We start from the raw sequence: 13,050 nt of genomic DNA, 5'->3' as shown, positions 1-13,050 counted from the left end.
GTGGAAGAAACGAGTGGCCCAGTTTCCCAAGCTATAGCTCCTAGGTGACAGTACAGGTTGAGAGCTTAGTGGCAAAATCACACCTAATCATAAGTGATAAAGAAACTAGCATCCTGCATAGAGTCCTGCACAGAGTGGGCTGTTGATTTGTAACTAGTACAACAGCTAACACTGTTATAAATCGCTCTTTTGTCATTTTTTTTTTCACAGAAAAGTAAAACAAAGACACTAAAGTAATAATAGGAGGCAGGAGATCTAACTATAAAGATCTATAAAGTTAAAATGAAAGAAAAAATTTTGTCTAAATATATACACTATAATATTTAATATAGTGAGGATTAATTTAAACATGAGCTACATAAAAACTATTTACTATTTTATAAAACCAAAAAAAAACAGCAAGAATAGCTAGTTGGAATTTCCAGTATGGTCTAAACTTATATTTGGACTGTGTAAACCAATATCCCCATCCATTGTTATTGGTCAGAGCACATGCAGGGATGATTGGTGATATTTTGTATATTACACTTATTAGCACTTTGGAAAATTTGGGTATGGCAGAAATATGTAGGTGGTACTGGGGGCTCTGACCATCCCAGATGATTTTCTAACAACAGAATATCTAACCATTTCTTTTATTCTTCCCATCATGATGAACCACAGAAAATTAGATCAAATACATTTTACTAACACAGACACAATCCCTTGGGATCTAACAGCTTATAGAAATAAATCTTTCAGCAAGTTTCAAAAGATACAACTACAATTACTCCTTTCCAGATAAATCTTGCTAAACTGTACCCACATTAGATATGCAAACAGCTCTACCACCACGACCTTTAACCTGCCCTGGAATATCTTCCATGTGGCCATCCATGGTACAGCAACCAACTTCCAAATCCCCAGTTGGTACCACTGTAGCAATTGGTGGGTCCAGAATACAGATTTAATACACCTTTATTAACCAAAAACCTAAATCTTTCCCATTACTGTAACCTCAAGAGTTACTTTATTAGGTAAGTAAATGTAATACTACCTTGATTGGCTGGTTTGAGGATCTGAGATTTTAGGAAGAATATTCCAGTCACAGATCATGTCATCTCTTACCTTTGAGGTCAAGGACACAAAGAGGCTATATAACATCAGGCCCCCCGAACCAGTTTTGCCTACTATGGAAATACCCCCACCCCCAAGATCAGACAAAGCCAAGATACTTATAGAGAAACTTGCCATCAGACATAACCATTTTGGGGGCAGGGTAGTTAAGTTTTTCTTCAATGGGAAGTTATTTGAATAACACTTTTGTGATTTTTTAAAAAGGTTACATACATTTTTAAAGTGTGATTTTTTTTCTCTATTTTTTTGGATCTATTCAGCATAGGCAAATTTGTAGGCTCCCTATTGTCATCAAATTCTTTTCATCACTTTTTCTTTCTATTGTGCTAATAGAAACGATGAACTGTCTATAGAGAAGACATTAGCAGACCCTGATGAGACTGCTGTGTTTTCAACAGGTAAGCTCAGAGCTCATTTCATCTGCTTCTGAACCTTGATTTAAATAATCACGAAAGCATGTTATTTATAAAGGAATCCTTACTCAAAGTTGACAAGAGTTTACAGTGTATTTTTCCAATTCTAACTGGTTGTTCTAACCTTATAAATAACTTAAATTCATTGCTCAAAATTTGAAAATTAAAAAGAGAATAAAGGTGAAAGCAAACCTTTACCCATTATCCTACAAGATGGAGGATTTTAGCCCATTGCTGCCATCAGTTCTCTACTATGTTTATACGTCATTGAAACCATATTAGAGTTGCATCATTTTTTCCACTTAACAGGACATAAAGAACATTCCCACTAAAACTTTTACAAAATAATCATTTTAATAACTTCTAATATCCTATTGTATCCTGTAGAAATGTAATCAACTATTCCAACATTGTTAAATGTTTATATGCCATTACAAATAAAGTTTAACTAACATATTTAAGTATAAATCTTTTGAAATCACTCATTTCTCAAAGTAGATTACTAAGCTCCTACAACATTGAATGGATGTTATCAAATTAGTCTTCTAAAAAATATTGTCACAATTTAAATAGCCCATTGTTCAAAAATATAAGAATTTCCATTGCACACTTGCCAGTTTTGTATATGATTATTTGCTTCAATGTTTACCAAAAGGAAAGAGAAAACAATTTTTTCTGTGTTCATTAAATATGGGAACATTCTCTTTCAATTTTTACTATTGTAGTCTACCATTTTCCCTTATAATTTAATAATATTTTCAAATACAAAAACAAAACTTCTGTGCAATGTTTTCCTCAGTTTCTTTGGTTTTAACTTATGTTAGTAATGTCTTAAAAGTCAAATGCTGACAACTTAAAATCTATAAACCGAGAAAATTAAGATTTTTAAACAAGTGATAACATCCCAATTCTTCACTTACTGATATTCAGAGAAAGCTACTACCTATATTTTAATATCTCTCCTACATTCAACTAGTTTACCATTTGTAGACTGACTTGTAGCTAATAATGGAACAAATCTAGTTCTATATCAATTATAAGAAGTTAATAGTAAGATCTGCCTCACTGACCTGCACAGGAGCTCAGGCCCAGGGTAGGCCCGAGTCCATCCTTTCACCAGCAGACACCTGCCAGAGTCAGGCCCAGCCCAGATCTGCCTTGCTGACATGTGCAGCAGCCAGTACCCAGAGTAGGCCCCAGTCCATCCAGCCACCAGCAGACACCCACCAGAGCATAGGCCTGGCCTAGGCTCACCTCACTGACCTGTGCGGAAGCCAGGGCCACAGGTAAGCTTGGGTCTGCCCCACCCACCACTACCTGGGAGCCCAGGTCTAACCCACTTTCATCTTGAGACACTGCAGTCATCCTCATAGCCTTCCCCATGCAGTAGCCTCTACTTTGGAAAAACAGACAGGACCTAACCTAGAAGCAGCTGCATTGTGGAGCAGGCATACTAAAGTCAGTGTGAGGCCCTCCCTTTAAGCTCCATCAATGAAAGATGTTGCATCCATCTTGGGGAATCTGCTCTCTCTAGTTATCTCCTGCTATTGTCACCACCTCCTATAGTTGCAGTAGCATCCATCTTGGGACACCAGCAGGATCTGAAAGCCCAACAACAAGGTGAGGTACAGATAACCTGCACAGATACTACAAGATTATAGGGTAGACACATCAAAGAAAGAAAACTTCAGACCAATATCTCTAATGAACATAGATGCAAAAGTTCTCAATAAAATTCTGGCAAATTGAATACAAAAACATATCAAAAAGATAGTACACCAGGATCAAGTGGGCTCATCCCAGGGATGCACGTTTGGTTCAGCATATGAAAATCAATAAATGTAATTCATCACATCAATACACTCAAAGATAAAAATCATATGATCATCTCAATAGATGCAGAAAAAGCATTTGACAAAATACAGCACCCCTTCATGTTTAAAACACTAGAAAAACTAGGGATAACAGGAACATATCTCAACATCGTAAAGGCTATCTATGCTAAGTCCAAAGCCAACATCATTCTAAATGGAGAAAAATTAAAAGCATTCCCTCTAAAAACTGGAATAAGACAGGGATGCCTGTTTTCACCACTTCTATTTAACATATTTCTTGAAACACTGGCCAGAGCAATTAGACGAAAGAAACTAAAGAAATACAGATAGGTAAAGAAGATCTCAAATTAGCACCATTTGCCTATGACATGATTCTATACTTAGAAGACCGAAACAATTCCACCAGAAAACTTCTAGAACTAGTAAATGAATTTAGTAAAGTAGCAGGATATAAAAGCAACACACATAAACAAAGGCATTTCTGTATATCAGTGACAAATCCTCTGAAAGGGAAATGAGAAAAACTACCCCATTTACAATAGCCTCAAAAAAAAACTAAAATACTTGGAAATCAATTTAACAAAAGAGGTGAAAGACTTCTACAACAAAAACTACAGAATGCTAAAGAAAAAAAAATTAAAGAGAAGACCTTAGAAGATGAAAAGATCTCCCTTGTTCTTGGATAGGCAGAATTAATATTGTCAAAACGACCATACTACCAAAAGCACTATACAGATTTAATGCAATTCTGATCAAAATCCCAATGATATTCCTCATAGGAATTGAAAAAGAATTCATGAAAGTCATCTGGAAAAATAAGAGACTCAGAATAGTTAAAACAATCTTTAGCAAGAAGAGTGAAGCTAGTAGCAACCCTATACCAGACCTTAACCTATTCTACAGAGCAATAATAACAAAAACAGCATAGTATTGGTGCCAAAATAGACTGGTAGACCAATGGTACAGAATAAAGAACACAGAGACTAACCCACATAATTATAGTTATATTAGACAAAGGCATCAAAAATGTACATTGGAGAAAAGATAGCCTCTTCAACAAATGTGCTGAGAAAACTGGAAATCCATATGCAACAAAATGAAATAATCCCCTATCTCTCACCATGCACAAAACTCAACTCAAGGGATGGGGTTGTGGCTCAGAGGTAGAGCGCTCACTTAGCATGTTCACTAGAATGCATGAGGCACTGGGTTTGATCCTCAGCACCACATAAAAATAAATTAAAGATATTGTCTCCATCTATAACTAAAAAATAAATATTAAAAAAAACTCAACTCAAAGTGTATCAAGGACCTAGGAATTAAACCGGAGACACTACATCTATTAGAAGAAAACGTAGGACCAAATCTCTATCATGTCAGATTAAGCCCCATTTCCTTAATAAGACTCCTATAGTGCAAGAATTAATATCAAGAATCAATAAATGGGATAGATTCAAACTAAAAAGCTTCTTCTCAGCAAAAGACACAATTGGTAAGGTGAATAGAGAGCCTACAATTTTGGAACAAATTTTTACCACACAGGTCAGATAGAGCACTAGTCTCTAGGGTATATAAAGAACTCCAAAATCTTAACAACAAAAAACAAATAACCCAATCAATAAATGGGCCAAGGATATGAATAAACACTTCTCAGTGAGAAGAGGATATACAATCAATCAACAAATATATGAAAAAATATTAATCATCTCTAGCAATTAGAGAAATGCAAATCAAAACTACTCTAAGATATCATCTCACTCCAGTCAGAATGGCAGCTATTATGAAGACAAAAAATAAGTGTTGGCGAGGATGTGGGGGGAAAAGTACACTCATACTTTGCTGGTGGGACTGCAAATTGGTGCAGCCAATATGGAAAGCAGTGTGGAGATTCCTTGAAAAACTGGGACTGGAACCATCATTTCACTGTATCCCACTCTTTGGTCTATAGCCAAAGGACTTAAAAACAGCATACTACAGGGACACAGCCACATCAATGTTTATAGTAGCACAATTCACAGTAGCTAAACTGTGGAATCAACCTAGATGCCCTTCAGTAGATGAGTAGAGAAAAGGTGGTATATATACACAATGGAATATTATTCAGCATTAATAGAGAATAAAATCATGGCATTTGCAGGTAAATGGAAGGCATGGGAGAAAATAATGCTAAGTGAAGTTAGCCAATCCCAAAAAAAAAAAAAAAAAAAATGCCAAAAGTTTTCTCTGATTTAAGACTGCTGAATCATAATGTGGTTGTGGGGGGAGGGTTATGGGAGGATTATATAAGTTCTAGTTAGGGCAAAGGGGAAAAGGACAGGGAAGGCAAGGGAGGGAGCATGAGGGTAGGAAAGACAGTGGAATGAGATGGACATATTACCCTACATATATGTATGAAGACACAAATAGTGAAATTCTACTTTTTGTACAACAAGAGATATGAAAAATTGTGCTGTATATGTATAATATGAATTATAACGAATCCTGCTGTCATATAAAACAAATCAAAATTTTTAAAAATGAAAAAATAAAAAATAAATTTAAACAAATAAAAACATGTTCACTTAAGAATTTTCCTCCAGTCCACAGTGTCTTTAGCCATCTCTTTTAGATAAATAGTATCTTCTTGAATTGATTGAATTCAATTGATTTATTTCATGATCTTTTATTTATGTCCTCCCATATTTAAAATAAATAAGGTTAATACTGATAGGAAAAAAAAGTTAATAGTAAAACATACTCCTTAACAATAAAAAAATCACATAGTTGTTGATTCTGCTTATAAGCAAATAAAATTTGACCTGTGATACCTAATAATGAATCTTCTTCAGAAAAGCATTATTTATAGGAGGAAATTTTATAAAATACCCTTCACACTTACTTCATTTCCCATATTGGAAAACAATCAAAATTAATGAGAGAATTAAAATTTGTACTTTTATTTTTAGAAGTTGAAGTTGGTATATCTTAGCTGACAGGAGCTTATGTAATAAAATTAAATTTAGTAGAATAAATTAAGGAGTAAATTAAAATTAGCTTTTTTCTCACAAATTAATTTGCATTTTTTTCTTACAAGAAACTTTAGGATACCAGTAGACAAATGATATAATATTTCACTGGTATATATTTGAGTTCCAGCAACAAAGGTTCTTAAATTAATTTTCCAGTGCTCCTGGACACCCAAGGTTGAGGTTCATGCACAAATACTTCTGCATTGAGATAATTTCCAAAATGAAGCTCAGAAAGAACTGCCAAATCCTAACTGCAATGAAAACAGTTCTCACCATGCTTGGCATCAGTGATGATCTTATGCAGAAAGAGAATAGAACATCTTACTGCAAATAGAGGAATACTTTGAATACTTTCTCTACCCAAAAGAAAACTATCTCTTCCTAAGCCTCACTTTTCACCCCAGCCCCCTACATCATTGATACTGATAAATTTTGCAATTATAGTAAAATTTAGATATATACGTTTATGATTTGGAAATTAAACTTCTCATATCCTTGATCTGAACCTTGAATTCTTAAAGTGTAAATGCAACATTCTCAGGGATAGGAGAACATTAAATAGGGTCAGACTTTTACTACAAAAAAATTGAGTTTTTCAATTACACAAAGTAAACTAAACATTTTGGTTACAATAGTTTCCTGAGATTGCATTTTGATAGGAAATATTATTAGGTACCTTAGGTGTGAAGGAAGAATGAAACATCTTCAAAGGGGATTAAAGGCACTAGAAGATAAACCCAGTCTACCTTATAACTGCTCTTAATTTTAATTGTCTGGATAATTTCTCTTTTCGTGGCAATAAAGTAGAATAATACAAAAATAACCAAAATGTTCTAGGATATTAGCTAAGCATCTTCATAACAAAAAATTTAGTATTAACCAATTATTTAGATAATTATTAAACTTGAAAACACCTTAAATTGGTGACATTATAGGGAATCCAGGGATGCAGAACACCTTCAACAGAGTTTTTCATCTAGAGTTGCAGAGGAAGATGCCAAGAACCACATACTTGGAGAAGCTGTTATGTCGAAGGATATGTATGTTTTTCTTACCTCAAAAAATCATCTTCTCTAATATTCTATCATATCATGACTATAAAAATAATGATAATTTGTTATGAATTTTTTTAAAAACTAGGAGAAAGGATTTTGAACATTTCTGCCACAAAGAAATTATGAATGTTTGAGGAGACATTTTTATCCTAATTTGAACAGTACACAATGCATACATGTAATTAAACCTTTATATGAAATACCATAAGTATGTGTGATTTTATGGATAAATTTAAAATATATATATTTTTTAAATTACCTTCCTGGGCTACAGATGTGGCTCAGTGGCAGAGCACTTGCCTAGCACACGTGAGGCACTGGGTTCCATCCTCAGCACCACATAACAAATAAAATAAAGGCAGTCTATCCATCAACAACTACAAAAAAAAAATTAAAAATAAATAAATATATATTTTTAAAAAGTCACCTTCCCCAGATGACTCTGATACCCATTGCCTGTACTCACTAAGGAACAACAAACCATAACAGTACAATGACTTCACAGAACCTCACAGTGACAAGTGACCACTTAACTGCTTATTTCCAGGCACTACACACTCCTCAGCGAGCCAGGAAAGATAATATCACTTTTTGGTATGTCCTGTTTTCTAATGTTTGAAAATAATATATTCCATGTGTTTGCCTAAGATTCAAATGATAAACACTTTCGGTTATCTGTATATCAATTAATCATAACACTATTTTCCCAGAATTTTTTAATAACAATTTATTATAAAATTGTAGGAAATTTATATTACAGTAATATTTTTTCTTTTCTCAGTTAGAACCTAGACTTCCATTCCATGAGATCTTTATACATATCAAAACATTTGCCAGATATCTGACACGGTTTATGGTGGTCTATTCTAAAACAGGTAAATTGATAACATCTCAATATTCTTTCATCTCTTGAATTTTATGATTAAAATTTCAATGCCCTAATGATTGCTAAAGCAATCTAAGTTTTAAAGACTTGGGTTATGTTGTAAGAAAACATGGGAAAGAACAAATTCAAAGTAAATATCTACCTTCACATATTTTAGGTAATCACAAAAAGAAAAACTAATGAGATCTCACTAGGCAGAAGCATTTAACTGCATCATATGTAGGGGGTGCACCAAATTTGGGTACTGGAAGGAAGAATGAAGAATTTACTGTAATTGAGAATATGGGTTATATTTTCTTCAAGAACATATTTATGTGACCTTAGAAAAATGAATTCAGAATGCATTTAACATCTATAAACTCCAGAATGACAGAAAAGGCATATGGAATTTTGACCTTGTTCTAATTTAAATTCCTCTAGTCTCATTTTTGTGTCTTTTTTTTTTTTTCTCCTAATTTCCACAGATGTTGCCAATGGCTCAGTCGGGCACTTTCCTCTTGCTCTTGATGACACACACCTCAATGAAATTCTCGGTAGCCTCAATGACACCAACAAGCCTACAACAGTAAGAAGTTCTGAGTCAATCTAGCTCTTCACCTGCCTGTTTCCCCCTCAATACCTAACAGAACCTTACAAACAGTAGGTGCTCATCACGCATTAGAGTGAGTGAATCCATCATTGAATCACCTTCTCCACTATATAACCCCCTGCAAACAAAAAGTCATGTCCACCATGGGTAGGTTAGATAAATATCAGAATGACCAAAACTCTTCAAATCAGACTGAATAAAAATAGAAACTATGTTCTCAGGAAGAGGAGCATGGTCATACTGTGAGTGAAGAAGTATGCAGATGAGAGGATTTTATAGAATTTAATGTTGATTGTGAAAACAGGGAAATGTTTAAGCTCCCCAAAAGGCTTGGAGCCCAGACACCAGTGCCAAGGCAGGGAAACACTGTCCTCATTACCAATGAGTGGTAGGTTGGGGCAGCACAAGGTGGACAGCAGACAATTAAGGGAACAGAAATGGGATTGAAAACTAGAACCTGGATCCACATCCTTGATACATTGCCAGAGGAACCATGCCTACTTGCCCCCGTGGCCTGGGAGACCTCTACCCTTCATGCCATCCTTATGAAGCACAGGTCAGCTGCAGGGCAAGGGCAGAAAATTCAGTCTCTCCAGATCTGCCTGAGAAATCAAAAATTAGAATTCTGCTGGCCATTCTCTCTGTCCTTTAGGCCAGAAGTCTGCAGGTTTGGTTAAACTACACTATGCTGTTTTTCTCTGAAAAATCCTGCTTCATCAACAGGGAAAGTACTGTGGGGAAAAAAATAATTGACTATAATTCCAAATATATTTACTATAAAATGTCTAAGATGACTAGTTGATCATTTTTCTCATATGACTTATATCCCATCTTCTTCAAAATCTAATATTGGCCCCTCCCTGTGTAAATATCCCCCAAATATTCCATTCAGTATTCATCACTTTAACTTCTTAACCTTTTTATTGTATATCTATCACCGATTTCTTCGCTCAGCAAACATTTTACTAGAATATGCTTTGGACTGTGCACCAAAGATCCCAAGAAGAGCAAGACACAGCCCCTACCTTTATGAAGTTATAATGCAATTAAATATAACAAAATAGTCTAAAATTTTGATTGAAGATGGCAGGTATACAGACTGAGACCAAATGATTAAACCAGGCAGGTTGCATGGGATACAATCCTTAGTCATGTATATTCACTGAGTTTTGTGTATAAACTGTCCCTGTGTTTTTTGGTTTGAAAGATTCAGTGGCGTATGAGAATCATGCAGGGCAAAAATGTTTGTACATAAAAAGACTCCAGGTGAGTATTTGAAGGGTTCTAACTGTCAGTGCTACAGGAGTACAGAGCTGGCAAAGATTTCTAGACCCTAGGAGGTCAGAGGAAGTATTATTTTAGACATATCATGAATTATTGGTAAGAAGCAAAAAAGCATGTGTGAATGTGGGGGAGGGGTGGTGTGTGTGTGTGTGTGTGTGTGTGTGTGTTTGCTGAAGATGGGGAGAAGTGAGGAGGCTCTTCAATGAGGAAACTAGCAGGAACATGCTCTTTCTGGGCAATCTGTCAGACTGGAGAAGTGAGACAATTTTTTCAAGCAGTCTGGAAAAAGACTATGGAGAGCCTTAAATGCTAGAAAGAGAGTCTGGGTTTTAAAACCCATAGATAATAGGGAGTCTCTGATGGTGGTGAGGGAGAGGGATGAAAATCTAATCCACTTCATATATGTTTTTTATAAACAACACAGAGTCTGGGGAAGGATGGGTGGATGGTGAAAGAAGAATATTCATCAAAGGGCACAAAGTTTCAGTTAGACATGAGGAAAATTTAGTGATCTATTGCAAAGAATGCTGACTCTAATCAATAATATTGCATTGCATATTTCAAAATTGCTGAAAGAGTAGATTTAAATGTTTTCTCCACAAAAAAAGTGATGAGTATTTGAAATGATGGACTTGTTAATAAGCCTGATGTAATCATTCCACATTGTAATTATATATCAAAACATCTCATTGGACCTCATAAATATATACAATTATCATTGGTCAATGAAAATAATCTTTAAACAGTAAAGACAATGAAAACTTTAAGTGGCTGAGAGTAACTTCTCAGTAATACATTTTTAAAATGTATTTGTTTCATGTGAATTTCTTTTTTTAATTAATTTTTTAAATTTTTTCTAATTAGTTATTCATATAAATTTCAAATGTGCCTAATGAATGTTAAGCTTCTAGAGGATAATACCAGATGCCATCCTTTTCTCTTAGTGCCCCATAGATCATGGCACTGTGATACACACAGATATTCAGTGGATATTTTTAAATGAATGGATGAAATTCTTCTAAATAAATTGTCAGGAGCTGATTAAATGTGAACCCACATCCTCTATGTGTCCCACTACAGCTGGAGGTCATCCAGTTGTTCATGTCCATGGAAGAGGAGACCTTGTCGCCAGAAATGAGGACATGTCTGCCACCAGCCAGCTCATCTCTGTCCTTCATGGTTGTTCTCTTTTTTCAGCTCCCTTAACTCTAATTTCATTAGACCAGAGACCCACTCAATTTTCTACAGTCATATTTCTTACTTTTTTGAGAAAGCTGTATAGCTGTCAGTGTCGTCTGAGTACTCAGAAAATCTGACAACCCCAAGTTGGAAACTCAGCAGCAGGCTTACTCTGTATCCTGGGGACTCAAGTGCATTCAAGGCACTGAGCCACCCCTGCTGGTTTCCAAGCCAACAGGCAAGAAGGATTACCCCTGGCCCTTTGTGATCAAGATCAAATTCCCATCTTCAGAACATTATTTCCATTCTCAGCCACATGCCTCCAAAGGTGGCCCAAATATGTCATTCCTTCTGAAAAAAATTTCATACTCTCTTCTGGCCTGATAGGACTTTTTATTTTCAATGTGAAGTTTGAGTGCAGATGTTCTAATTAATTCTAGATTTTTCTCTACAAAGGACTATTAAATAATATCTCATTATCTGCAGGTTACCATGTCTAATCCAATCCTCAACAAAAAATATTGCTAAGTCAGACAACAATGTGGTACAATCCTAATGAAGCACCATCAATATATATGATAATATAAAATGACTACTTAAGCACCACTAGAGAATATGATGGATTGAAATACAAATTTTTCACTCATAATACTTTGTCTCTACATAAGATTTCCAGTTTTACATGTTGATCAATTTTAAGACATGACATTTTTTATTTTTTATTTTATCTTTTTAGTTATACATGAAGTAGAATGTATTTTGACATACTATGCATAGATGGAGTATAATTTTATTTAAGATTGGCTTATTTCACTTGGCATGATAGTCTTCTGTTTCATCTATTTAGCTGCAAATGTCATTATTTCATTCTTCTTTATGGCTGATTAATATTCCATTGTGTATATGTACCACATTTTCTTTATCCATTCATCTGCTGAAGGGTACCTAGTTTGGTTCCATAGCTTGGCTAGTGTGAATGGAGCTGCTATAAACATTTATGTGGCCATATCACTATATTATACTGATTTTAAGTCCTTTAGGTATATACCAAGGAGTGGGATAACTGGGTTAAATGGTAGTTCCATTCCAAGTTTTCTGAGGAATTTTCATACTGGTTTCTAGAGGAGTTGCACCAACTTGCAGTTTCACCAGCAATGTATGAGTGTGCCTTTTCTCCCACATCCTCACCAACATTTATTATTACTTTTATTCTTGATTATTGCCATTCTTAACTGAAGTAATATGAAATTCCAGTGTAGTTTTTTGGTTTTTGTGTGTATGGGTTTTTTTTTTGGTGGGGGGGCGGTTACTGGGGATTGTACTTAGTGACACTTGACCACTGAGCCACATCCCCAGCCCTATTTTGTATTTTAGTTACAGACAGGGTCTCATTGAGTTGCTCAGTGCCTTGCCCTTTGCTAGGCTGGCTTTTAACTTGCCATCCTCCTGCCTCAGCCTCAGTGTAGTTTTAATTTGCATTTCTCTAATTGCTAGAGATGTTGACTGTTAATTGATTATATATATATATATATATATATATATATATTTGTTAATTGATCATATTCTTCTGTGAAGAAGACATGACATTTTTCATGCATGATGAATGAAAAGATATATATGGTGAGAAGTGTTATGTGTGTGTGTGTATATATATATATATATATATATATAAATATTTTCATGAA

At 34.9% G+C, this 13,050-nt stretch overlaps 1 protein-coding gene across 2 annotated transcripts in view; it reads left to right on the top strand.

Moving 5' to 3' along the window:
• Impg1 (interphotoreceptor matrix proteoglycan 1) overlaps window positions 1-13,050 on the top strand; it is a 137,598-nt gene that overhangs the window by 28,596 nt on the left and 95,952 nt on the right. For both annotated transcript variants that reach the window (XM_046430442.2, XM_046430441.2), the window contains 2 exons: window positions 1,450-1,514; window positions 8,778-8,878. In XM_046430442.2, coding sequence (XP_046286398.1) covers window positions 1,450-1,514; window positions 8,778-8,878 — 166 coding nt within the window. The remainder of the gene's footprint in view (window positions 1-1,449; window positions 1,515-8,777; window positions 8,879-13,050) is intronic.

This window comes from Marmota monax, unplaced genomic scaffold (assembly GCF_021218885.2).
Source record: "Marmota monax isolate L192 unplaced genomic scaffold, Marmota_monax_Labrador192_F-V1.1 WCK01_AAM20220418_F8-fsc00227, whole genome shotgun sequence".
Classification (NCBI taxonomy): domain Eukaryota; kingdom Metazoa; phylum Chordata; class Mammalia; order Rodentia; family Sciuridae; genus Marmota; species Marmota monax.
This window is presented reverse-complemented; position numbering and strand designations above follow the sequence as displayed.